Source organism: Mustela erminea, chromosome 7 (genome assembly GCF_009829155.1).
Source record: "Mustela erminea isolate mMusErm1 chromosome 7, mMusErm1.Pri, whole genome shotgun sequence".
NCBI classification, from domain to species: Eukaryota; Metazoa; Chordata; class Mammalia; order Carnivora; family Mustelidae; genus Mustela; species Mustela erminea.
The window spans coordinates 104,448,878-104,475,115 of record NC_045620.1 but is presented as its reverse complement, the minus strand read 5'-3'; the positions used below and the strand labels follow the sequence as shown (position 1 = coordinate 104,475,115).

The window sequence follows — 26,238 nt, the reverse complement described above, 5'->3', positions numbered from 1 at the left end:
ATGGGCAATTTTAGAGGAAAGATCAGATATTGAAGGTTCTTCAACTAGTTGGATCAGCCAGATCCCCCTGTGGTAAAACCTCATCTGTGTGTCCAGAGCTTTTTCAATCCACCTCTTTGTATACAGCTCAGTTTTTACTGGCATCTGAGTAAAGCTTTTCATGAACAATAGGAAAGAAAAGAAAAGAAAAGAAAAAAAAGAAAAAACCATCACTACCAACAGCAATAACACAAAACAGAGAGAGAAGAAAAGCACTGGAGAAGAAAAACAGGCAATGCTGATAGAAATGGGAATGTGAGGGTAATGGTGAAAGGTCCCAGAATAATAGGTAAAGACAGTGGTAAAGAGCAACCTGTAGAGATTGAAACTTGTCAGAAAGTTCTGGGAGAAGGGTCAATAAGAAAAAGAAATCGATAAGCTATCTGATGTTTTAAAAGTATTGAGAAATTTTGGACCTCATCAAGACAAAAACTCCTGCGCAACAAAGGAAACAATCAACAAAACTAAAAGGCAACCAATGGAACGTGAGAAGATATTTGCAAATGACATATCTGATAAAGGGTTAGTCTCCAGAATCTAGAAAGAACTCATCAAGGGGCGCTTGGGTGGCTCAGTGGGTTAAAGCCTCTGCCTTCGGCTCAGGTCATGATCCTAGGGTTCTGGGATCCAGCCCCAAATCAGGCTCTTTCCTCCGTGGGGAGCCTGCTTCCTCCTCTCTCTCTCTCTGCCTGCCTCTCTGCCTGCTTGTGATCTCTGTCACATAAATAAATAAAATCTTAAAAAAAAAAAGAACTCATCAAAATCAATACGCCCAAAATAAATCATCCAATTAAGAAATGGGCAGAAGACATGAACGGACAGACATTTCTCCAAAGAAGACATATAAATGGCTAAGAGGCACATGAAAAAATGCTCAGCATTACTTGGCATCAGGGAAATACCAACCAAAACCACAAGGAGATACCACTGCCCACCTGTAAAAATAGCTAAAATTAACAACTAAGGAAACAGTAGTTGTTGGCGAAGATGTAAGAAAGGGGAACACTTTTGCATTATTGGTGGAAATGCAAGCGGTAAAGCCACTCTGGGAAATAGTATGGAGAGTCCTCAAAAAGTTAAAGACCCAGAAATTATACTACTGGGTATTTATCCAAAGGATACAAAAATTTGGATTCAAAGGGGCACATGGACCCCAATGTTTATAGTAGCCCTATTTGCAATAGCCAAATTACGGAAAGAACCCAAACGTCCATCAACTTATGAATGGATAAAGAAAATGTGGTGTATATATACACAATGGACTATTACTCAGCCATCAAAAAGAATGAAGTCTTGCCATTTGAAACAACGTGGATGGAACTAGAGTGTATTATGCTAAGCGAAATAAGTCAGCCAGAGAAAGACAAGTATCAATGATTTTAGTCATATGTAGGATTTAAAAAACTAAACAGATGAACATAGGGGAACAGATGAAAAAATAAAATAAGATGAAAACAGAGAGGGAGACAAACCATAAGTGACTCTTAACTATAAAGAATAAACTGAGGGCTGCTGGAGGGGTGGTGGGTGGAGGGATGGGTTAAATGGGTGATGGGCATTAAAGAGGGCACTTGTGGTGAGCACTTTGTGTTACGTGTAAGTGATGAATCACTAAGTTCTACTGCTGAAACCAATACTACACTATATGTTAACTAACTTGAATGAAAAAAAAAAGAAATATTGAGAAATTTAGATAGAGAAAAGTTTGGAATCAATTATATACTAATAAATACTCAGAAAACTAAGCAAAGGGAAAACAAGACAATAATTAACTTCAGGAAAATTAGAAGATCATGCTTGAAAGGTAAAATAACCTTAGTATGTATTACATGGTTCAATGTATTCATGTATTTCTTACATATTCATAACAATACGAACACAGTATTATTTATAACAACAGTGACCAGGATTTCCATATGACTCTAATGGAAATATGGAAGATGGCAAAATTTGCAGGGTACGTGTCAGAAAGAGGGTTAAATTCTTATCCTGCATAGTTGGAAATCTACAAATCATCTCTAAAACTGAAAAATCAAGAAATAGCAATCTAAGCATACTATCTGAAACTATCCAGGTAAATATGAAAATAATCTGTTTGCTCTGGGAAGTGGGAAATGGGAGCCCTTATGGAAGGAAACTTACTGGATGGTTTTGACTCTTTAAACTATGTACATCTACAACTCTGATTTTGAACAATGGGAAGAGGTATGGTAGAATAGAAAATGACATGGAAAGTGACATTTAGGTGAAAAGAGTTATGAAACTTGGATGCAGTCTTTGTTAAAAAAAGTCATATGGAGACAGTGGTTTCAGTAAGTTTTAGAATTAAATTTTTTTCATGTACTGGCTCTGAATTATTGCTGTGTGAATATTGATATGTTGGGCTTAATGTATCTTTAGTTTTTTTATGATGAGGTATAATTTTTAAAGTACTGCATATTGATGTAAGTTTCCATGCTATTACTTTCTACAAGTGCATATTTCTACGATGAGTGTAAAGTGAGACACATTCATTTAATAAGAACAGTAATTCTATTACATGAAACACTATTTCTACTGAATAAAATAGGTTTTTTAAAAATTAATTTCTTTTCAGCATAACAGAATTCATTGTTTATGCACCACACCCAGTGCTCCATGCCATAAGTGCCCTCTATAATACCCACCACCTGGCTCCCTGAATCTCCCTGATGGCTAGTGATGATGAACATTTTTTCATGTGTCTGATAGCCATTTGTATGTCTTCATTGGAGAAGTGTCTGTTCATATCTTCTGCCCATTTTTTGATATGATTATCTGTTTTGTGTGTGTTGAGTTTGAGGAATTCTTTATAGATCCTGGATATCAACCTTTTGTCTGCACTGTCATTTAGCAAATAAATTTTTAATTAAATGTACATAATAAAGGACTTGTGCTTCATAATCTATGTATAATTGATGAAGTAAATTAGAAGTTTACAATTACATTGTATGACTGCCATACTGCAAACAACAGACAACTAACATGAGAGAATTTTCTGGAAGTTACCCACCCAAGACAGATACTCACTGTTGCCCCATTTCTAATGGCCTCTTCGTACAGCCCAATAACATCAAAGGGACCTTTACTTGCCAACAACTTTGCTTTACAGATCCAGAATTTAGCAAATTTTTCAACCTCAGGAATACTGGACAATATGGTAAATACTGCATTAGAAGGTACACCCTGTAAAAAAAAAAAAAAAATACCCAGAGGTAATTATTACCATTTTGCTGTTATTCTCACATCTAATGTTCATCAGAGCAGTTATGCAGAAATCAGTCTGATTGCTTTTGCTTAATTTCTAAAAAATTCAAATTTACTGAGGTACAGTTTACATATAATAAAATGCATCCATTTAAACAGTGTATTTCAATAAGTTTTGACACTGGTCATTCAACTTTAAGAGTTACACGAGACCAAATTGTAAAATGTTTTTTCACAGCTGAAGGTAAGGAATATGTTTACATTTTTATGCAAAACCAAACCCCAAACCAAACCAAACCCAACCCTACAGGAATCAACATTCATATATTTCTTACATATTCATAATAATGTGAACACTGAATAGTGAATAGAATTTCCATATGTTTCTAGCAGAAGTATGAAGGATGGCACAGGTAAGCAAGGGTCATGGGGTGTGTATATTTGTGTGTGTTGAAGATCCATGCAGCATATATAAAAAGGACTAATTCTCACAAAAAGTAACTTTAAGATATCCTCACTAATTTGGTCCCCTTCTGGCTTGTATCCAGAGCAGAGAGTGACATGGACCAGGAGGAATATGGGGAGTTACCATGACCAGAAACCCAGATACTGGCACACTCAGCTAAGCAGTGCCTCCTACTCCTCCTGAGAGGGGGAGGCCCCAAAGGTAAGCTCACAGTCAAGAATCCTCAATGTCTGAGAAAACCAACACTGCATGAAAGAGGCATAAATCTCAACAGAATTGAAGAAGAAATCAATGAGCTGAAAATTTGGCTGTGGGATTCTCCCACAACTCAGTGTGTCAACAGAGAAATGAAGGGCATGAAAGAGAAGTTGAGAGTTCTGGAGGGAATATCTATTAATCAGGAATTCCAACACCCAAATAAGAGATGGAACATTCACCATAACTGATCAGACATGCATTTCAACAAATTCAATCAAGCAGAACACATAACAGGCTACATTTACAATGTAGTATAATTAGAATCTGGAAAAAAAGATAGTCAGGAAAAACAAAACAAAACAGAACTCTAGCTGGGAGTTAAAGGATATTCTTCTAAGATAACTTTCAGGTTAAAGAACTCAAAATGGAAATCTCCAACTATTTAGAGATGAACAATAATGAGCGTGCTTGTTAATTATTAACCTATGGCCTCCTAGCTCCAAACCCACCTTTTATCCTGTTTTGGGGCACTGGGGCTGAAATTCTGTAAGTCACCCACTGTTTTCACAGCACAGGGTTCTGCCAGTATGGGGAAATAGAGGGAGACTGTGGGCATGGAGAAGAGAGGGATTTCCTCTTTCGCCACCCCAGCAATGGTCCTTCACTCTGGCAGCAACAGTAGATTCTAGCCTCTACCTTTTATCCTGGCGCTTACAGATCCTGTCTCACTGTGCTCTCTCAGAGGCAAAAGCACCCAGTGGGTGGCATCCTTTCCTCAAGGTCTGAGTCCCAGCCCTGCTGGGTCCCTCCACCAGTTTTTGGTACAGCATCTGCTAGATAGTATTGCTTCCTTAGAGTTGGAGTTTATTTCTCCTAGTTTCTAGATTCTTTTTTTTTTTTTTTTAAGATTTTATTTATTTATTTGACAGATAGAGATCACAAGTAGGCAGAGAGGCAGGCAGAGAGAGGAGGAAGCAGGCTCCCTGCCAAGCAGAGAGCCCGATGCGGGGCTCGATCCCAGGACCCTGAGATCAGGGCCTGAGCCGAAGGCAGAGGCTTTAACCCACTGAGCCACCCAGGCGCCCCTCCTAGTTTCTAGATTCGAATACCCTCAATCTCTCTTCATTCCCCTAAGCCCACTGGGTGATAGCTGCTTTCTGAAGTTAGCATCTTTGTTACCTCAGGTTCCCTTTTGCTGTCAGCCCTGTGTGTAGTACCCACATTTCCTCTGATGGTCCCTGTACCATTTTTGTGCACTGAGGCTTACAAGGTTCTTTAATGTCCAACAGTCAGCATCTGCTTCTCTTTGTATGTACCAGAGAGTCAGGGTGCCTGGGAATTTTTATCTCCCCAAGGGCAGCCATTAATCAATGATCATGGAGGTATTAATACTATTGGTTCCTTGCCCTGATCAGGATGATTCTGAGAGCTCTGATCCAGTCTCCAGAGTTCCCCCGTGGGATTGTGCCGCAGTTATATTCCATGGATTTTGTTTGATACCACATCCTTCTTGTTCTCCTTCCCTTCTGGGCCCACATCCCCAATCCTCTCTGTTTTCCCTGGGACCCTCTTCCTAATAAATTACCTTCACACAAATTCTCCTCTTTGGGTTTGCTTCTAGGGAACTTACATAAAACATTGTGAAACACCCTTTACATTACATTCATTCTATTAGAATACCTGATGCAGTTTCTGTTTTTCTGAGTTGACTGACCAATATAGAACCTTACCTAATCAAACATAAAGGATATGACCAAAGCTAAATTCAGACGCAAATTTATAGCGTTAAAATGTATTTTTAAGAAAATAAGATTGACGTAAATGATTTAAGCTTTCAACTAAAAAGTCTAATTAAAAACAATAAACATAAAAACAGATTCAGACATTGATGCAAGAGGAAAAAAATCATTAAAACCGCAGAGATGGCTGTTTAAAAAGATTGATAGAGAAATCTTTAAATAAAAGGCACAGAATCACTAAAATTAGCTCAGGAAATACAAAACCCCAATAGACCAATGGTCACAGAAAAAATTGAAAAGATATACCCAAAACTATGGTTCATAGTCTAGATGACTTTATGAGCAAGTTCTTATTAAAGCTTCAGAGAAAAAATAATTTCATGTTGTATAAACTATTTTCAGAGTACAAGGGAAGAGGAAAATGCCCAACTTAACTATCAGGGCCAGCTTAATACGAATATTAGGGAAATACAAGAAAAGACAACAAAAGAGCATATATAAAAATCTGAAATAAAATAATTGCAACTCACAAAAATATATACTTCATTTTTCTCTGTGCCTACCCAAGTGGTTTGTACATGCATAAAAGCTGTCTGGATGGATAATTGGCAATAGTGGTCAGGTCTAGGGAGAAGTCTGGGATGCATAATTGGTGTGTGTGCATGCATGCACAGATGTGCTTGGTGGGGAGGTCTAGTCATTTTCTCTTTGAAATGTTTTAAATTTTATTATTATTATTATTATTATTATTAGAGGGAGGGAGGGGCAGAGGGAGCCAGAGAATTTTAAGCAGGCTCTGTGTGCAGGCATTGTGCAAAGCCAGGCATGGGACTCAGTCTCATGACCCCGAGATCATGACCTGAACTGAAATCGAGAGTCCTGATGGTTAACCAACTGAGCCACCCAATTGTCCCTGAAATGTTTTTAATAATAAGAATGTATTCATGGGGGTGCCTGGGTGGCTCAGTCCATTAAGCGTTTGCCTTCGGCTCAGGTCATGATCCCAGGTTTCTGGGATTGGGTCCCACATTGGGTTCCCTGGCCAGTGGGGAGTCTGCTTCTCCTTCTCCTTCTGTAGCTCCCTCTGCTTCTCTCTCTGTGCCAAATAAATAAATAAAATCTAAAACAAAAATTGTTAAAGAGTGTATTCATGCATTTTCTTTAATACAATGAAAATAAAAGAAAGAGCAACAACAAAAAAAGAACTGAACTTTAGTTCTATCAAGGGGAAATAATTAATGTTTAACTGAATTTTGTGAAAAAATTGCCTGGAATAGAGCTACATTGAAGGTTTCCTTTTTCTGTTGCTGTCCAATGCCATCAGCCAAAGGACAGAATTTGGTTTGCTTCAGGCAAGGAACTTAGTATAGATGTCTACCCAATTGTTTTTAATTAATATATTTTTCCTTCAAGGCATCTCCTAGGGATCATAGACTTTGCTTACCATCTCCTTTATCCTTATCTGCAGAATCCAAGATACAATTTAGCTGCCAATTATAGCTACCCAAAGTCATCAGGATAACCAAATTTTATACATGATCTTGCCTTTGACTTCAGCTTCATATCACTCCTTGACCTTGATGCCTAAAGAAGGCAAAATTCCTTTTGGATCCCTTAAGAGGCAGACTGCTTGGATTAGTTTTCCAACTTCTTTGTGCCTCAGTTTCATTTGTAAAGTGGGCATGGTAATAGTTGTTATTGATAATTGTACGAGATCATATAAATAAAGTGTTAGAACAGTGCCTGGCATATAAGAACCTTTATTTAAGTGCATGCCATCATTATTATTGCTATTCTATATTTAAAAAAGCAGATGAATTTCTGCCAAGATCAAGGTTATCTCTCTTACACTATATTTAAGAAAAATATTTAAAAACTGTAAAGTTCGGGGTGCCTGGGTGGCTCAGTGGGTTGGGCCTCTGCATTCGGCTCAGGTCGTGGTCTCGGGGTCCTGGGATCGAGCCCTGCATCGGGCTCTCAGCTCAGCGGGGAGCCTGCTTCCCTCTCTCTCTCTGCCTGCCTCTCTGCCTACTTGTGATCTCTCTCTCAAATAAATAAATAAAATCTTAAAAAAAAAAAAAAAAAAGAAAACTTAAAAACAAAACAAAACTATAAAGTTCTAGGCCAAAGCTTTGGGAACTTATCCTCCTTACTCACCTCCTCAATGAGTTGCAGACATTGTGTTAGAGTGCTGTTAATTTTGTTGGACAGTTCAAGTTGTGCTTTCTTTTCTTCTTCTTCTTCTTCCATACTCTTCCAGAATGAAATATTCATTTCCTCTATTATTTTTCTTTTTGTTTTAAGTTCCATAGGAGGCCGCTTATAGATTTTCCCCTTAGATTTCTGCCATTCTTCCAGTTGTTTCCTGTTATAAAATTAAGAGTTGGGGGATGGGAAAATGCTTTAGGTTTCTTTTTGTATGTAAGTCACACTTTCAAAGTATAAGATATGCATAGATTGAGTACCACTAAATACCTTCAACTACACACAAAGTCAGGAGAATGGAGTTAAAAACAATTTACAAATGGGTAATCGCCACAAAGACAGAGTTAATAAACAATTTGTTGGAAAAACACAAATTAGGATACCACCAGTAAAATCACAGCAACTCTCTAGAGGAACAAATCTTGCCAGACCAGGAGAAAAACTCCCAAAGACAGTTCCCTCTCACAATGTTCAGATCCTTAGTAGAACTCAGGCACCAAATAAACCAGTGGTCAAGGATATAAAGGTTAATAGAGATAAATATGAAAGACCAAATGAAACTAAGTTTAAATCACACATTGTTACTGAACAGAAAATAAAACAAACCAAATCCTGGACATGCCCTACTGTGCTTCAGGGAGGCTTTAATAACAGACATCCAAACATTAAGCAAGATCAGAAATCCACCCGACCTTGTTTTAGAACTCAGACATCATGTGCACTGCAAAATTCAAGAGCACAATTGCTCCTATCCTTCAGAAGGCAGATTGCAGAGGGATTACTAGGATGTCACTCTTCAAATTCCTTGACTTCATGATTATTCTTCATTATTTTTCTCTAAAAATTTTTATTTCACCTGTATATTACTTCTGGCATTTGCTTTCCTAAAATATCCCTCCACCTCTGAGATCACAAACTCAGCACTCCATTTCTCTTACCATAAGCTCTCTATCTGCCACTCAACCAGACCCCCCAAACCTGCATTCTGCCCTTAATAGGGTCTTGGCCAGAGTCACCCACTTTTCCCGGTTCATTAGCACTCTCCTGGCCACACATGACCACCTTTCTTCCTAAACAAGATCAATAACTTCAGGAATCGTAAGTAGCTAGTCTCTGATGGTGGCCAAATCTTAATCCTCACTCTCCTCCACCCGCTCCTGCTTCTAAGCAGTCAACAGGTTACTGTTGGAAGAGGTACCAAGACCCATAGACTCAAGCATGTGAGTGTAGGCTCTTCAGCTTCTTTAAATTACTACATGTTTATAACTCACAGATGTACATTTCAAGCCAGATTTTCCCCCAGAGCCCCAAACTTTATAAAACTCACTGCCTAGTTGGTGTTTTTTAATTTGATGTTTGACAGTCACTTCAAATTTAATGCTCTCTAAAATAAAGGTCTTGATGTTCATCTCCAAACCTGTTCCCAAATAGCCTATATTGGTATATAGTACCCCAATCTACCCAGTTGCTGGGACCTAGAATGAGGGATTGTCTTTACATAGTTCTTTCTTTCTCTCACATCTGACACAACATTGTACAGCCAGTAGGCTTATCTCTACTACCATGACCCGAGTCTGTATCACTGTCACCTTCTTCCTGAAATGCTGTAGCAACTTCCTTCCTAACTCATGTCCTCGCTTCCACGCTCACTCTCAACAAATTCATCATGTGCCCAGTAGCCAAAGTAGTTTTTAAAGTGTAGACAGACCATGTCACTGCTCATACCCCTTTCCCTCTTACTCTATCCCCACCAGGAGCTTTGATGTTCTTTCAGTTACTTGATCCACCCTCATTCCTGTCTCAAGGTCTTGAATTATCATCTTCATTCAGTCCTCTGCTCAAATGACACCTCTTAGAAGAGATAATTATGTGTATTATTTTATTTCATCAATGTGTTGATTTTCTGTCTTCTCTACTAGAATGCAAGTTCTATGAAGGCAGACACCTTGGATGTCCCAGTGCCTAGCTCAGTGTCTAGAACCCACAAGGGTTCAGTAAAATATAGCAAAATTCACCTTTTTTGGGAAGTGTATGGTTCTGGGAGATTTGACAAATTCACAAAATCATGTCACCCGAACTATAATATAATCCCTTCAAAAATTCCTTCATGCTTCTTGGTAGTCAACCCTTCTCATCCTCAGCTGCCGGTGATCACCGATCTGTTTTCTGACCTTATGGTTTTGCTCCTTCCAGAATGTCAATAACTAATTAACCCTCGTTTCTCTCCTTGACTCCAGAGCATAATCCATAGTGCTTATTTCAGCCCCAAGTGCCCCAACTCCTTCACCCTCATGGTAACCACCTGCTTAATGACAGAAGTTGAGATGTCTGGCATGTGTTTCCTCTATGTTCCTGACATTCTTCCTCTCTCAGACTTCCTTCCAATCATAAATGAAGGGGAAACTTAACTTTTTCTAAGCCAACTTATTCCCAGGACCTCAGTGCTGTGATTTTATTATTCTAGTACTTTCCACATAGACACCAGAAAAAAAGCTCCATGAAGTTAGAGTGTGACTGTGTGCTCTCACCACTGTATCTCCCAGGAGCCCAACACTCTGTAGGTGCTGAAGGAACACTCAAGCAATGAGTGAGTGGTCTGTCCTGCTCCAGACTCATCTTGTGTAATCAAACACAGACCGCACACCCCACACTGTCTTAAAGACCCAACATCTGTTATCTGGTCTAGACAGTGGGCTCCAGGGGGAGGGACTCTGATTTCCTCATTCACCAGCTTGGAGTCTTTATACTCAGTTTTCTTTTTGCTCAGAAGGCTCATCCTTCTTTTTGTCACTATCCTTTTCCTAGATCACATGTCACTGTTGAAAGTACCTCCTTGATCCTTCTATCTAAAGAAGTCAGCTCAAAAAAAAAAAAAAAAAAAAAAGTCAGTTCAGCCTTTCTCTCTCAATCACATCACCCTAAATTAAGCTGTTTGTTTTCTGTTTCTTTGGGAGGGCAGAGAACTTGGTGGTAGTATTCAGGGCTATATTCAGAGAATAAACCCTGCCCTCTCTTCATCCTGTTATACCTTGTATACCTTCTACCTACCATCTAATTTTACATGTTCCTTTAGCCCTTGTCAGGAATCTCCTTATTTTCTAGCCCACCCAAGTGTATAAAGGTGCTTCTCCTGGGAGGTTCACCACACTATGACTCTATCTAGTCCAGTGAAGAAAGTGTGAAGACTTTTGGCTTGGTTTCCAGCTACATGTATGTTAATGTGAACCTCCAGCACCCTGAGATCCCCATTTCTACTGTCTGAACTCTGGGTGTGAACTCGCTGCTCCTCTTTGTCTTAGCTTACCTTTCAAAACTTGGCCTGCTCACACTCATGGAGGTTTCCTGTTCTTTCTTCCCTGATAACGCTCCTGGATGTAGCCACTGGTCTGCTTAACAAGGGACTACCAACTCCCCACTTCCTAGCTATACAAAACCACTACTCTGGCTCTTCCCACTCCGCCCTCTTACACTGTTGTTCAGTTCCTGCAAGGTACTTCTTGAACGAGTAGCCTGCTTCTACAACCCCTATGTCTTAATCAAACATTCTGTTTCAATTTTGTTTTAAAAAATAATTTCAAGCATACAGAAAATTACAGGGAATAATTTATAACACACATATGTCCCACCTAGTCTGTCAAGTCAATATTTGTTATACTTGCTTCCAATCTTCTTTCTTTCAGGGTTGTGGCTAAAAATCACTCAGAAGCCCTTATTTATGGCCTGAATATTCCTGATGGTCAATTGCCTAATCTTAGATTGCAAAATTATGGAATTAAGCAAAGTACCTTCGATCCTCTGCTGTGATCTTCTTCTTAATATTTGGATTAGTCTGGGTCTCATTTGGGACTCTTCCTCCACTTATGGTTTTGTTACCAGCTTGAGTTTTGGGAGCTGTTTTATTGAGAAAATGGTTCTGGGGAAGAGTCTTTTTCAACTTGGAGTCCAAAGTCTGTGCTTTTTGTTGATAGCTGTTGCTGCATTTATTCCTATTGGTTCCATTTGTTGTTATGTTAGGGGTACTTGGGATGACCGAATTAAAACTGCCAACTGCCAAATTAGGCCTTTGGCTTATGGCTCTTGAATTTTGCAGTGCACATGATGTCTGAGTTCTAAAACAAGGTCGGGTGGATTTCTGATCTTGCTTAATGTTTGGATGTCTGTTATTAAAGCCTCCCTGAAGCACAGTAGGGCATGTCCAGGATTTGGTTTGTTTTATTTTCTGTTCAGTAACAATGTGTGATTTAAACTTAGTTTCATTTGGTCTTTCATATTTATCTCTATTAACCTTTATATCCTTGACCACTGGTTTATTTGGTGCCTGAGTTCTACTAAGGATCTGAACATTGTGAGAGGGAACTGTCTTTGGGAGTTTTTCTCCTGGTCTGGCAAGATTTGTTCCTCTAGAGAGTTGCTGTGATTTTACTGGTGGTATCCTAATTTGTGTTTTTCCAACAAATTGTTTATTAACTCTGTCTTTCAGAACAGCACTATTCCCGGAACTTTTGCCCAAGGCTTGTTTGGGAGCCAAACTGCTCTTGATTTGATTATAAGAGTTAGTCTTTGGTTTACTTATTGTCCATAATTCAGGATTTGACTTCCTTTCAGAGTCTGGTAAGGTTTGGGGCAAGTTCTCTTTGTTTATCTCTTTTAGACAGCTATCCAAGTGTTCATGTTCAATATGGTTATTGTCCACAGAGTCTGAATATTTAGTAGTTCCTTGATCTGCTACCTGCTGCTTTGCAGTTTTCAATTCTTGCACATTAAGTGAAACTATAGTTTTTCTAGATAATTCTCCAGTAGTGGATGGCCCAGCTTTATGCTGTGGTTGATAACTGCTGGAAGGCTTGCAGTTTGAATTAGAAGAAACACATCCTGAAGTCAGCCTTTTACCCAGAAGTTTTGGTGCCTCCAACTTTGGGTTCTGGGGTCCTGTATTATTGGCAGGTCTGGGTTGGAGTTTAATGCTGATGGGTCTTGTACCTTTGGTAGGCAAAGCAACACGATTGGTAACATCTTTTTTGGGTATAATATGCTAAAAAAGACAAAGAGACACATCAAAAAAATAAATTCATAACAATAACTCAGTTTTAAAAACAAAAAAATTAGTAAAAAAACTAAAAAATTAGTTATTCAGAATTTCATTTAAGACAGCTAAATCTGAGAAAATAAAGGCACGAGTTGGGGGAGGGGCAGAGGGAGAGGGAGAAAATCTTAAGCAGACTCTCCACTGAGTGCAGAGCATAGAGACCAATGAGGGGTTCGAACTGCAGCTTTATAAGGGACTCGATCTCATGACCCTGAGATCAAGACCTAAGCTGAAACCAAGAGTCAAGAAGCTCAACCAATGGAGCCATTTGATGTCGTGTCCCTATAAGGTCTTTATAATTTGAGCTTTCACTAGAAATATACCAGAATATTTTAACTTGATAGAATTAAGCAGAGATGCAGTGAACACACAAAAATTACATTTAAAAATAAAATTTGCCTCAGTTGAACAAGTATTTGCTGAATGCCCATTATGTCCCAAATGAAGTGTCCTTCTAGGGACTCTGGAAAGATATATACATAATAAACTAATGTTAGGGTACCTCCCAAGTTCTTCCTAGTAGTACTGTGTATTGCTACACTGTTTTTTTTTTTAAACAACACTGCTTTTGTAAAGGTCACAGGGTCACTCAAGAACCTTTGTCTCATCCCTGGAGATCAGTGGCAAGGATAGATGGTAGGTGCTGGGAGACCTGAGATACTCTGGAATCGTTTTCAATGAAGTTTTACATTTCAGTAGAAAGTTAGTTATACTTGTAAAGTCAGGACAGGGTTTTACGGTTAGATTCTACATTATCAACAAGTAAATGTTTCATTCATGTGATTTAATCTTGGATAAGAAAGGTAGGACTAGGTTATAGAAAATTAAAAAAACACTAGGGATAGGAGTTTATTTAGTTTTTAAAAAATTTTTAAGCAGTTCTTTATTTTTTTTAAGATTTTATTTATTTATTTGATGGAGAGATCACAAGTAGGCAGGCAGAGAGAGAGGGGTTCGATCCCGGGACCCTGAGATCATGACCTGAACTTAACACAGAGGCTTAACCCACTGAGCCACCCAGGTGCCAGGGGATGGGAGATTAGAATTGATACAGTAAATAATTGGAGCAATTGTGGATTCCAGAGCATTTGCACTAAAAACAAGTTTCAGAAAGGAGAATTTGGCAGATTTGTAGATTATATGTCTCCAGGGGAAGATATGGGAGTGCTAGAGTTACCACTCTTTACTTTTGATTTGGTAATATTGTTGAGAATTACTATGTAAATTTTGTGAATGTTTAAAGAAAGTCTGTAACCAAAACCACTTGGCATTAAGGGCAAAGAGATGTCCGCTCTAGAATGGTATGCGAATGGTGGTGTTGCTGGTCGTGGTATAGGGGAGGGTTGGAAGTGGGAGGCAGGGAGATGGATGGATAACCACATGGCTATAGGGGGTTATTGCTTGAGTCCCAGTGTTTACATCAACCTCTCACCACTCTATTATTGCTTACTGAAGAGGCAGGGATGATGGTATCAAAGTTTCCAAACATGTCTAACGTGCTATTCCTTAGTTGTTGTTGTTGTTTAAAGATTTTATTTATTTATTTGTCAGACAGAGAGTGCACAAGCAGGGGGAGCAGCAGGCAGAGGGAAAAGTAGGCTCCCCCCTGATTAAGGAGCCCCATGTGGGACTCAATCCCAGGACTCAAGGATCATGACCTGAGCTGAAGGCAGACATTTAACTCACTGAGCCACCCAGGCATCCTTAGGCGTTCTTCTTCTTCTCCTTTTTTAAAAAATTGAAATATAACTTGTATCACAAAGAATTCCCCATTTTAAAGTTTGTAATTCAGTGGGTTTTAGTATATTCATAGGGTTGTATAACCATTGCCACTCTCTCGTTCCAGAATATTTTCATCACCCCAGAAAGAAATCCCATACCTGTTAGAAGGCATTCCTCATTTCCCTGTCCCCACAAACAGTGGCAACCACTAATCTACTTTCTGCCTCTACCGATTTGCCTAGTCTGGACATTTTGTGTAAATGGCATCATACAATATGTGGCCCTCTGTGTCTGGCTTCTTTCACTTAGCAGAATGTTCTTGAGGTTCACCCATATTGTAGCATGTGTCAGTCTTCACCACTAATTTTCAATAAAAAACTTTATTTTTAAGAACAGTTTTAGGTTCAAAACAAACTTGAGTGATAAGTGCAGAGAATTCTCCTATACTCCTTGTTTGCACACATGCACTGCATTACTTTTAATGGCTGAATAAATATTTTATTTCATGGATATACCACATTTTCGTTATTCCCTCATTGACTGATGGACATTTAGGTTGTTTACACTTTTTAGTTATTACGAATAATGTTGCTGTGAACATTTGTTATCAGCTTTTGTGTGAGCATGTTTTCAGTTCTCTTGGATATATACATAGGAGTAGAATTGCTAGGTCATATGGTAACTCTGTTTAAATTCTGAGGAACTGCTAAACTGTTTCCCAAAGTGGCTGCCGCATTTTACTTTCCCACCAACATTGTATAAAAGTTCTAATTTCTCCATATCCTCCCCAATCCTTGTTATCTGTCTTTTTTTTATTATAACCATCCTAGTGGGTATGAAGTAGTATTTCATTGTGGTTTTTATTTGCATTTCTCTGATGGGTAATGATATGGAACATCTTTTCATCTCTTATTGGCCATTTGTATATCTCCTTTGGAGAAAGGTCTATATAGATCTTTTGTCCATTTTATTATTATTATTATTATTGTCTTTTGTCCATTTTAATTATTTGTCTTTTTAATTGCTGACCTGCAAGAGCTCTTTATATATCCTGGATAGTAGGTCCTTATCATATATGACTTGCAAATATTTTCTCTTTTGTTCAGTTTTTATATCTTTATTTGCGATCAGCCTGACCTTGCTAATTTATGGTAAGTGGTAGAACTGGTTCTGCAGTTTTAAGTATTACATTGAGAGAAAATCTAGACTTAGAAGAGACATCAGGCTAATAGAATAGCCTGCAATCAATATGCAAATACAGAGAATTAAGGCTGAAATTTTATTATTATTGTTATTATTTTAAGATTTTATTTTTAGGTAATCTCTGCACCCAACATGGGGCTCGAACCTACAACCCTGAGATCAAGGTTGCCCCTGAGCCATATCTAGGTGCCCCCAAGACTGGAATTGAGCCCCTTCATTTGAGAGGGAAAGTGAGCTGCCGAAGGTCAGGCAGGGTATTAGGGGCAGGGTTGAAGGTGGAAATTCAGTCTCTAACTCTTGGTCTCTGATGACTCACTGCAGAATTGATGGATCAAACTGATTAAAACAAAAAAAATCAAAGACTGTAGAAGAGGGAACAATTGATCTAAACTGAATTTGGTCACTTTATTTTGGACATATGAAGCCAGGGGAGAGAGAAAATGCACAAAGGATATGACGAGGGTTTGTATTACAGCAGGTTTACTGAATATATGCTAGGCACTGTGCTAGACTCTAAGGGCATGCAAGATGAGAAGGGAAGATACTTACCCCTGAGGAGCACTAATAGAAAAGATATATGCACAAAAAAATTATGATATGATGAAATAAGGGCTGTAGTAAGGCTGAAAGAGATTGCAAAAACTCATCTTATCAGTGTTTTTCAAGCACTTTTGTTCATATATGTCCAAAATAACTTTGACAAACCCTGTGCCTTTTCATACTTTTTAAAGTTAACATTTAAAGTAAAGTTTTTCATTGTTAGTTTAAATTAGTTGTAAAGGATGTAATTTCAGGCACAGTGTAAATATTGGCATTTTAAGATAAATGAAATTTGACACTCACTATAATTCATTTAGAAAACCATACAAATATATTCTTCTTTAAAAATTGAAAACATGGGGTGCCTGGGTGGCTCAGTTGGTTCAGTGTCTGCTTTCAGCTCAGGTCTTGATCTCAGGGTCCTGGGAGGGAGCCCCATGTTGGGCTCCTTGCTCATTGGGGAGTCTGTTTCTCCCTTTCCCCTTTCTTCTTGCTCTCTCTCTCTCTTTCTTATGTGCATGCTCTCTCTCTCTCTCAAATGAACAAAATGTTAAAAAAAAAAAAATGAAGGGGTGCCTGGGTGGCTCAGTGGGTTAAAGCCTCTGTCTTTGGCTTGGGTCACGATCTCAGGGTCCTGGGATAGAGCCCCACATTGGGCTCCCTGCTCAGCGGGGAGCCAGCTTTCTCCTCTCTCTGCCTGCCTTTCTGCCTATTTGTGATCTCTGTCTGTCAAATAAATAAATCTTAAAAAAAAAAAAGGAAAACATAACACCTTTCCCTTTTTCCTTGGGTCTCTTTTTGTTTCAGTTAACCACAAAAATTTTAACCTAGATTTCTGTGCTTAGAAGCTTATAGTTCATTACCCTATCATACTTCTCAACATATATATATGTTTATATGTATATATATATGTATTGTGTGTGTGTGTGTGTGTGTATGTGTGTATTTCCTCTGAATAACTCCATGAGAAATCTCCTATTATTTTCATTTTACAGATAAAGTTATATAACTTGCCCAGGGTCATGTTCGCTTTGGCAGCACATATAATAACTTGCCCAAGATCATTTAGCTAGAAAATGAAGAAGTTAGGATTTGGACCTAGTCAGTTTTTAACAATTATATATCATAGTTTCTCAATAAATTTAAGGGTATGGCTCCAAGGAATCCTTTCAGATATTGGTTCAATATATTAAACTGCCAGATAGGAACAGAAAATGAAAAACTTTGTGTTCCTTTGAGTAGCAACACTGCAGTAAGAGTATGCCAGAAGAGCTTTGTTCAAGTCTTGAGTCTGTATAATTACTGGCTGTATAATTTTGGCAAAGTATTCAATTTCCTTGAGCCTTAGTCCTCTCATTTGTAAAATAACAATAATGATATATATCTTCTAGGAAGTGTGTCATAACATCCTATTTTTCACAAGATAGTTTTTATTTATGATCATTAGCCCAACATAACAGTACCTCCTTTTATTCATGAAGGTATCTGGACATTAAATCATAAGGCCACTTTTCTTACAGGGTTCTTTTGAATATTAATTGAGATATTATATTTAAGTGTCTCACCCAGTATCAGAATGATAAGTACTCAAATGTTAGCTATTATAATTAGGTATGAAAATGTTTTATAAATTTTTTATAAATTATAAGGCATTATACAATTGTAATGATGACTATTATTTGCCTAGGCTTCTTAGTTCATCCTGTTCCATACTTGCCTTTCCCACTTAATTTTTATCTTCACAACTGGGTAATCAGTATTGTCAGCTTCCCAGAGAAGCCTCTGGGAACTCTGATTGAGGACGCTTTTTTCCCAGCAGATTTTTCGTTTAATACTTGTGTGCTACACTAATTCAATCTACATGAAGTAGAAGTCTAACCCAGTGATCACATCATGATCTGCCAGTGTTCTTATATATATTTTCTATCATTCAGTGTCTAATGATGTTATATGTAGCCTTTCAGAAGGCTAATTTCTTCCATTTAAACCTTGAAAATGTGAGGATCCTCTACCACTCTATCCATAATATAGCTGAACTGTTTAGGAAGCATAGCTTGTTAGTAGCTTGGAAGATCTAATATAGGTGTTCCCTTTAAATGAGCCATTTAACTTCATGGCAGCATACCCAAGTGGTTAAGACCACAGGTTCTCACTCTCATGACTTGAGCCAAAATCCAGAGTCAGTCACTCAACTGCCTGAGTTACCCAGGTGCCCCCCAAATGATCATGACTATATTTTAAAGATGTATTTAATTTATTTGTTTGAGAGAGAGAGAGAGAGAGAGAGAGAGAAAGAGTGAGTCCATGAGCAGGGGGAGGGGCAGAGGGAGAGGATCTCAAGCAGACTCCGTGCTGAGATGTGGGGCTCGATCTCATGACCCTGAGATCATGACCTGAGCTGAAATCGAGAATCAGCCACTTAATGGGCTGAGTCACCCAGACACCCACAACATGATTATTTTTATTTATTTATTTATTTTAATTAATTTATTTATTTTCAGAAAAACAGTATTCATTATTTTTTCACCACACCCAGTGCTCCATGCAATCCGTGCCCTCTATAATACCCACCACCTGGTACCCCAACCTCCCACCCGCCCCCGCCACTTCAAACCCCTCAGATTGTTTTTCAGCGTCCATAGTCTCTCATGATTCACCTCCCCTTCCAATTTACCAGTTAGAATGGCCAAAATTAACAAAACAGGAAACAACATGTGTTGGAGGGGATGTGGAGAAAGGGGAACCCTCTTACACTGTTGGTGGGAATGCAAGTTGGTGCAGCCTCTTTGGAGAACAGTGTGGAGATTCCTCAAGAAATTAAAAATAGAACTTCCCTATGACCCTGCCATTGCACTCCTGGGTATTTACCCCAAAGATACAGATGTAGTGAAAAGAAGGGCCATCTGTACCCCAATGTTTATAGCAGCAATGGCCACGGTCGCCAAACTATGGAAAGAACCAAGATGCCCTTCAACAGACGAATGGATAAGGAAGATGTGGTCCATATACACTATGGAGTATTATGCCTCCATCAGAAAAATGATTATTTTTTGAAAGACTAATTTCTACTTACAGATTTAGAAGGTGGAGGATTCAGACAATTGCTCTTGGCTTTTAGATAAGGCCTATAAAAGACAAAATAAGATTAATTCTTACTACAGAAGGATCAGCAAGGCCTGGGAAGTATGATGATTAAGATTTATTAAGATTAGAATTTTAAATCATTGGAATTTCTGTATATTGTAAAATAATTCAAAATTATATGCAATAAAGTCTCCTTATTACCCCTTTCTTAGTCCTGTTATTCTACTCCTCAGCAACCACACCACTCTTACCCATTTTTTTGTGATCCTTTCAGAAATGTCCTATGCATAAATGCAGCATTCTAACAAGATTAATGAAATACATGTCTTCTTCATATTCACATACTGTTGTTCATTGAAACATCATTTCTTGAATACTGCAGTATGCAATATTGTAGAGATATGATGTCAAGAAGGTAATTAACAGCTTCTTTGAAAAACTTCCATTTTCAAGTTTTAAGTAACTTCAGATAATGAATATTCAGAGGTGAAAAAAGAGATAGAATTAAAAGAACAGGAGCACATATGAAATCTAGCCAGTGAGCAGAAAATGTAACAGTGGATAGGAAAGTAGAGGAGTTTAGAAGGGTTCAGTCTGCATGGATCAAAAACAATTCCCAGACTAAAAGGGACTTTGATCATGATTTGCTGTTAGTTTCCCACATCTTGAACATAAACCCTGGAGGGGGAGGGACCTCTCTGTCTTGTTAAGTACCACATCTCCAGAACCAAGAGTGACTGATATATTATATGTATTAAATAAATATTTGTTGAATAAATGAATTAAATTTATTTAATCAAGGAAATAGAGTTGAGTAAAACTCCAAAGTTAAAGGAAACTAAAATAAAAGGTCAAAGCTAACTTTGTAAAAATTCACTTCCTCTTCTTTGAGGAGAAAATATATCAATGTTAAGCAAGAGGACTAATAACACCACTACAATGGCAAGATGTTGATGGAAGATAAAAGTGAAACAGTCATATTCTGTCCAACTCAAGAGTAAGTGCTGAGAGAATGGCCAAAGACCATTGTTGGGCTGGAGGATGTTGGTGTGCAGCTATGGAGGACTGACTGTAACTGGCTCTCCTGCCTTAGCAAGGAACAACAAAACCAGGGTCATTCAACTCCTTGACCTTTTCTAGCCTTCACAAGAATCACTTCCCCAGGAATAAACGCAGGGATAGGAAAAATTCCAGCATTGTAGGTAATACTGTAGATCTCCCCACTTCCCCCACTTTAGAGACTGTCATAATATTAGTGCTTAACCTGCTCAGGTTTTTTTTTTTTTTTGTTATGTTTGGACCAATGTACTCTTTTCTGAGTTATCATAGGCTCTCAATGCAGTTTGAGTAGACTGCAAACAAAAGGGCTATTTTTTTTTTAAAGATTTTATTTATTTATTTGACAGACAGAGATCACAAGTAGGCAGAGAGGCAGGCAGAGAGAATGGAGGAAGCAGGCTCCCTGCCGCACAGAGAGCCCTAGGCGGGGCTCAATCCCAGAACCCTGGGATCATGACCCGAGCTGAAGGCAGAGGCTTTAACCCACTGAGCCACCCAGGCGCCCCAAAAGGGGCTATTTTTTTTTTTTTAAAGAGTATGTCCTTTCTTTTAAAAAAAATGTTTATTTGATAGAGAGAGAGAAAGAGAGTACAAACAGGGAGAGAAGGAGAAGTAGGCTCCCCACTGGGCAGGGAGCCCAACATGGGGCTCCATCCCAGGACCCTGGGATCATGACCTGAGCCGGAGGAAGACACTTAACCAACTGAGCCCCCTAGGCACCCCCAAAGGACTATGTTTTGAAAGGCTTTAAGTTGCTAGTAGCAACGAGGGCAACAAAACTTGCATAATTGTGTGAGACAAACTCACTTGGTGTTTTGGCACTTCAGTTTTCCCTTGGCTGCTAGGTACTCCTGGAGCTTTCTCTGCCGCTCTTCTGCAAAATAGGCAGGAAAACAAACAGCAGAACTTTAGTTGTAGATTTCTTTTTTAATATTTTATTTATTTATTTGAAGGAGAGAGATCGCAAGTAGGCACAGGGGCAGATTGGAGGGGGGAAGCAGGCTCCCCGCTGAGCAGAGAGCCCGATGAGGGACTCCATCCCAGGACCTGAGCTGAAGGCAGAGGCTCAACCCACTGAGCCACCCAGGTGCCCCTAGTTGGAGATTTTAACTAATATTCTAAAAGATGGCACTCTTCTGTAATAATTTTGGCTTTAGACTGTCCATATGTTACAAAGTTCCTAAACCCACAAATTTGCCTCCAAGTTAATGTCTATATTAAAAATATTATCAGTATGCCATGTCCTATACTAAACTCTTCATACTTACATTACTTTCTTTAATCCACACAACAATCCTATGTGGTATTTTACAGGCTGAAATCTAAAGAGGGTAAATGATATGCCCAAATCACCTAGCTAATATGTAGCAAAACCAGGATTTGAAACCAGGTTTATCCAACTCCAGAGTCCTTGCTCACAGTCACTGTTCTCAGCTATAACGTATTATGTTTTACATGAAGAAATCTGTTATTGGCTTATCAGAGCTGGTTAACCAGTCCTGGTCTTTTTTTTTTTTTTTTTTTTTTAATATTTTATTTTTTTAAGTAGGCTCCACGCCCAGCATGGATCTCAATGTGAGGTTTGAACTCATGACCCTGAGATCAAGACCTGAGCTGAAATCAAGAGTTGAATGCCTAACCAACTGAATCACCCAGGAGCCACTTGGTCTGGTCTTACTGTTTTTTGGTTTTTCGACAGGGATGAAGATTTTTGCCACAAACCCTTACATGGTTTTCTTTGAGCCTGAGGACAAAATAGGTTAGGGGGTTCATGGCAAACATCTATTACATGGTGACTTTCTTTTTTTTTAAAAAAGATTTTATTTATTTTTTTGACAGAGATTGCAAGTATGGAGAGCAGCAGGCAGAGAGAAAGGGGGAAGCAGGATCCCTGCTGAGCAGAGAGCCCGATGTGGGGCTCAATCCCAGGACCCCGAGATCATAACCTGAGCCTAAGGCAGAGGCTTAACCCACTGAACCACCCAGGAGCCCCTACATGGTGACTTTCTAAGCAAGGCATTTGTGAGGGTATGAAAATTCAGTATTTCTGTCTTCAGGAAGTTTCAATCTAGGAGTGAAAATAAAATAAACAACAATAATTACAATATAGGGAAAAATCTAGGTATCCTAAGAAAGGGTCAAAGAAAGAATTATGAGAGTTCAGAAGCAGGGAATGAGTGAGAGGAGTAATAGGTGGTTGGAGAAGGCTAAAATTCAATAATGACCAAAAAAAAAAAAAAAAGACAATGGGGTGCAAAACAATTCTTAATTTCATTAAACTGAGTTGCTGTGTGTTTTGATATCCAGCTCTGATGCATCCCTAGGAGACAACTTTGAGGATTATGCATTTTACTGTGCCAGGCAGTGTAGAGAGCACTGGCTGAGAGACCGGGTCAAAATCCCAGCGCTGTGGCTTCTAGCAAGTTAGCAAACCTCACTGCTGCTGAACCTATAAAATAGAGACAGAAATGCCTATCTTTAAGGGCTGTTATGTAAAGTGCCTAGGACAGTGCCCATGACCTAGCAGATAGTCAACAGGTAGTATTACTGAAACTATCAAAACACTGTGTGCATTTTGGGAGTTGGTGGCCTCTGAGCCATATTTTGAAAGGCAGCTAAGGGCTCCAGGTACGTTTAAGAGATCAGGGAACCCAGGACCCTCAGTTCTCGGTGCAGATTTAACCAACTTCCAGTGCCCACGCCCCCCTTTCGCCCCCAACCGCGTCCACCGCCCCCCTTTAGGGTCAGACACCGCCTCCTGGCAGCTGTCAAAGATCAGGCGGCAGCACAGAGGACCACGCCCAGGCTCTGCCTGGAGCCCAATCTGGGTTAGGGAGCGCTTGGCTTCCTTTGGGGTGTGCGACCCGGGGAAGGGGTCTCAGGGTCTCCATCTAAACGAGATGACAATGACGTCTCTTTGCAGAGCTGCTGCAGGAATTACGGGGAAGATGCCTATAAGGCATCTGGCTCCGCATCTACTCTCCCTACCCAGGGCCAGGGCCTGGGCTCGCATCAGCGCTTTCTGGACTGGAAACGCCCAAGGGGGAGACTGAGGCACGGGAGCGGACCGACACTTCCCGCTAAAATAACTGACTCGGTGGCCTCCCTTCTTCCCCGCCCCTGCTGGAGCGTCTGCAAGACGCAGGGCCTCACGATCTTACTCACCCGCGGCTGCGGACGGCCCCGGTGGCACCATGACACCTCCGCGACAGTTTTTCTTCAAAGCCCGCGCCTGAAGCTACGGACCGGGCCCAACGCGTCCTCTCGCTCTCATTGGCTCCTGTGGGTTTGAAACCCTCCAATAGGAAGCAGGAGAGGGCGGGACAAAAGGAATAGGGGCCTTCCGGTTGGCTCTACCCTTCGAGCCCTCCCCGGGAGCCCTTTGATTGGAAGAACGTGCAGCTCCCGGACATTAAAGGCGGCTGCGGGAACTTGCGACCGCGTTCGCGGGAGAGTCGGGCTGGTTTCTTCTGAGGGACCGTGCACTGCCGGTCGTGGAGTTGGGTGGAGTCGGTTACGAAAACCCGCTCGGCAGCATAGGCAGGGCCGCCTTACTCCTCTCACACCCTCAGAGTCACAGGAGCTCTGAAAACAATAAGGTAAACCCCAAATCTGATGAATTCGGAGCGCGTCACCAGCATATTAGCTTTACTTGTGAACGTTCTCATGAATCTAAAAGCTCTAAGTTCTTAGTACGGCAGGGTGGCTGCTCTTTTCTAATTTTTTTTTTCTTTTTAACCGAGGCAACATACACGTAACGGAAATTGCCATTTTAACCAGATTTAAGTGCACAGTCCAATGGCATTAAGTACATTCACTATGTTGTACAACTCTCACCACCATCCAAATCCCGAACTTGTTTATGGTCCTAAATAGAAACTCTATCCCCATTAAAGTGGAAATCCACCCCTCCCTTTGGACGGGGGAGGGGAAGCATCACTTCACTTTCTATGTGTGATTTTGATTACTCAGCGACTCCCATTTAGGTGGTATTGTCGGCTTATTTCCCTAAGCAGTAAGCCCTCAAGGTTCATCCATGTCGCATCATATGGCGGGATCTCCTCCCTTTCTAAGGCGGAATCATATTCCCTTGTATGCTTGTACCACCTTTATCCGTTCATCTGTGGATGGACACTTGGGTTGTTTCCACCTTTTAGCTGCTGTGAGTAACCCTACTATAAACATGGGTGCACAGCTACCTATTGGCATCTTCTTTGGGGGTGTTTATAGAGAAGGAGTTTTGTTGGATTATATGGTATTTCGATTTTCAATTTTTAGAGGAAGTGCCATGCTGCTTTCAGAGTGGTTCCTTTTTAAGTCTTCCTGAGTCATTAGACACACCCCACTCCTCTTATTTCAGCCTGAAAGTTTTCCTTCAAAGCTTGCCCCCTGGGGCACCTGGGTGGCTCAGTGGGTTAAAGCCTCTGCCTTTGGCTCAGGTCATGATCCCAGGGTCCTGGGATCAAGCCCTGCATCGGGCTCTCTGCTCAGCAAGGAGCCTGCTTCCCTTCCTCTCTCTGCCTGCCTCTCCACCTACTTGTGATCTCTGTCTGACTAATAAATAAATTAAAAAAAAAAAAAAAAAGCTTGCCCCCTGTTTTGCCTATTCGCTTGTTTCATGAAGAGGTCTGGGGAATGTTTCCGGTATTCTGCATGTCAGGGTACCTCTCTCCTGGATGCTGAGAAGTTGGGTAGAGAGGGGGTCATGTCTGGGTCCTTGTTTGCCACATTTGCTTCACCAGTTGGGCACTCAGCTGGGCATGAAGCTATCATAGCGGCTTTTCACTTTGGCCTCCAGTGGGGAGTTTAGCGGGGAGCCATGCAGAGGTTTCTGGATTTATGCATCTTCATATTTACATTAATTATATACAAATATGCTTCAAATACAACAACTGACAATTATTTTAATGAAAATTTTGGACTCTTTGTCGAGGACCGCGATCCTTCCTAATGGTTAACAATAGCAGCTGGGCAAGAGCCTTTTTGGTTAATGAGTAAGAAAGAGGCTTGTTTACAGACAGTTTCAGAAAAGCAGAGGGAGTTCTGTTGGTCTTTATGGAATTTTAGTAATTGAATGGATTTCAAATTATCTTGCCTGATCTCCCACCCAGTGCAAGAGGATTCTATAGATCCCATTAGGTATTTCGTCTTTGCAGGAATATTGCTGGTGTCAAGGAATTGCCTTACCTTATTAGAAAGCCCTGATTATTATGAAACTTTCTTTGAAATGAGCTCAAATAAGCCTCTTGCTAATTGGTCCCACTTTGAGTAACATAGGCCAGTTCCACACCCCTTTCTACATTCTTTGGATAGTTGAGGGACTATTTTGTGGGACACAAAGTGTGGAAAGAAAGCTAGATAGGTTTTTTTTTTTTTTTAAAGTATTCAGCTTGTCATTTTTATTTTTTTAAATTAACACATAATGTATTATTTGTTTCAGGGGTGCAGGTCTGTAATTCATCAGTCTTACACAATTCACAGCACTCACCATAGCATATACCCTCCCCAGTGTCCATCACTCAACCACCTCATTCCTCCCAATCCCCTCCATTCCAGCAACCCTCAGTTTTTTTCCTGAGATTAAGAGTCTCTTATGGTTTGTCTCCCTCTCTGGTTTCATCTTGTTTCATTTTTCTCTCCCTTCCCCCTATGATCCTCTGTCTTGTTTCTCA

The 26,238-nt window shown here is 39.9% G+C and overlaps 1 protein-coding gene across 1 annotated transcript in view; it reads right to left on the bottom strand.

The window, feature by feature from the left end:
- CKAP2L (cytoskeleton associated protein 2 like) overlaps positions 1–23,848 on the bottom strand; it is a 30,760-nt gene extending 6,912 nt beyond the window's left edge. Inside the window, exons 1-6 of the mRNA XM_032352751.1 lie at positions 23,732–23,848; positions 21,374–21,440; positions 19,497–19,548; positions 11,658–12,904; positions 7,825–8,032; positions 3,088–3,243 (exon numbers count right to left, since the gene is read on the bottom strand). Coding sequence (XP_032208642.1) covers positions 3,088–3,243; positions 7,825–8,032; positions 11,658–12,904; positions 19,497–19,548; positions 21,374–21,440; positions 23,732–23,762 — 1,761 coding nt within the window. The 5' untranslated portion in view covers positions 23,763–23,848. The remainder of the gene's footprint in view (positions 1–3,087; positions 3,244–7,824; positions 8,033–11,657; positions 12,905–19,496; positions 19,549–21,373; positions 21,441–23,731) is intronic.
- Between the last annotated feature and the right edge of the window lie 2,390 nt (positions 23,849–26,238).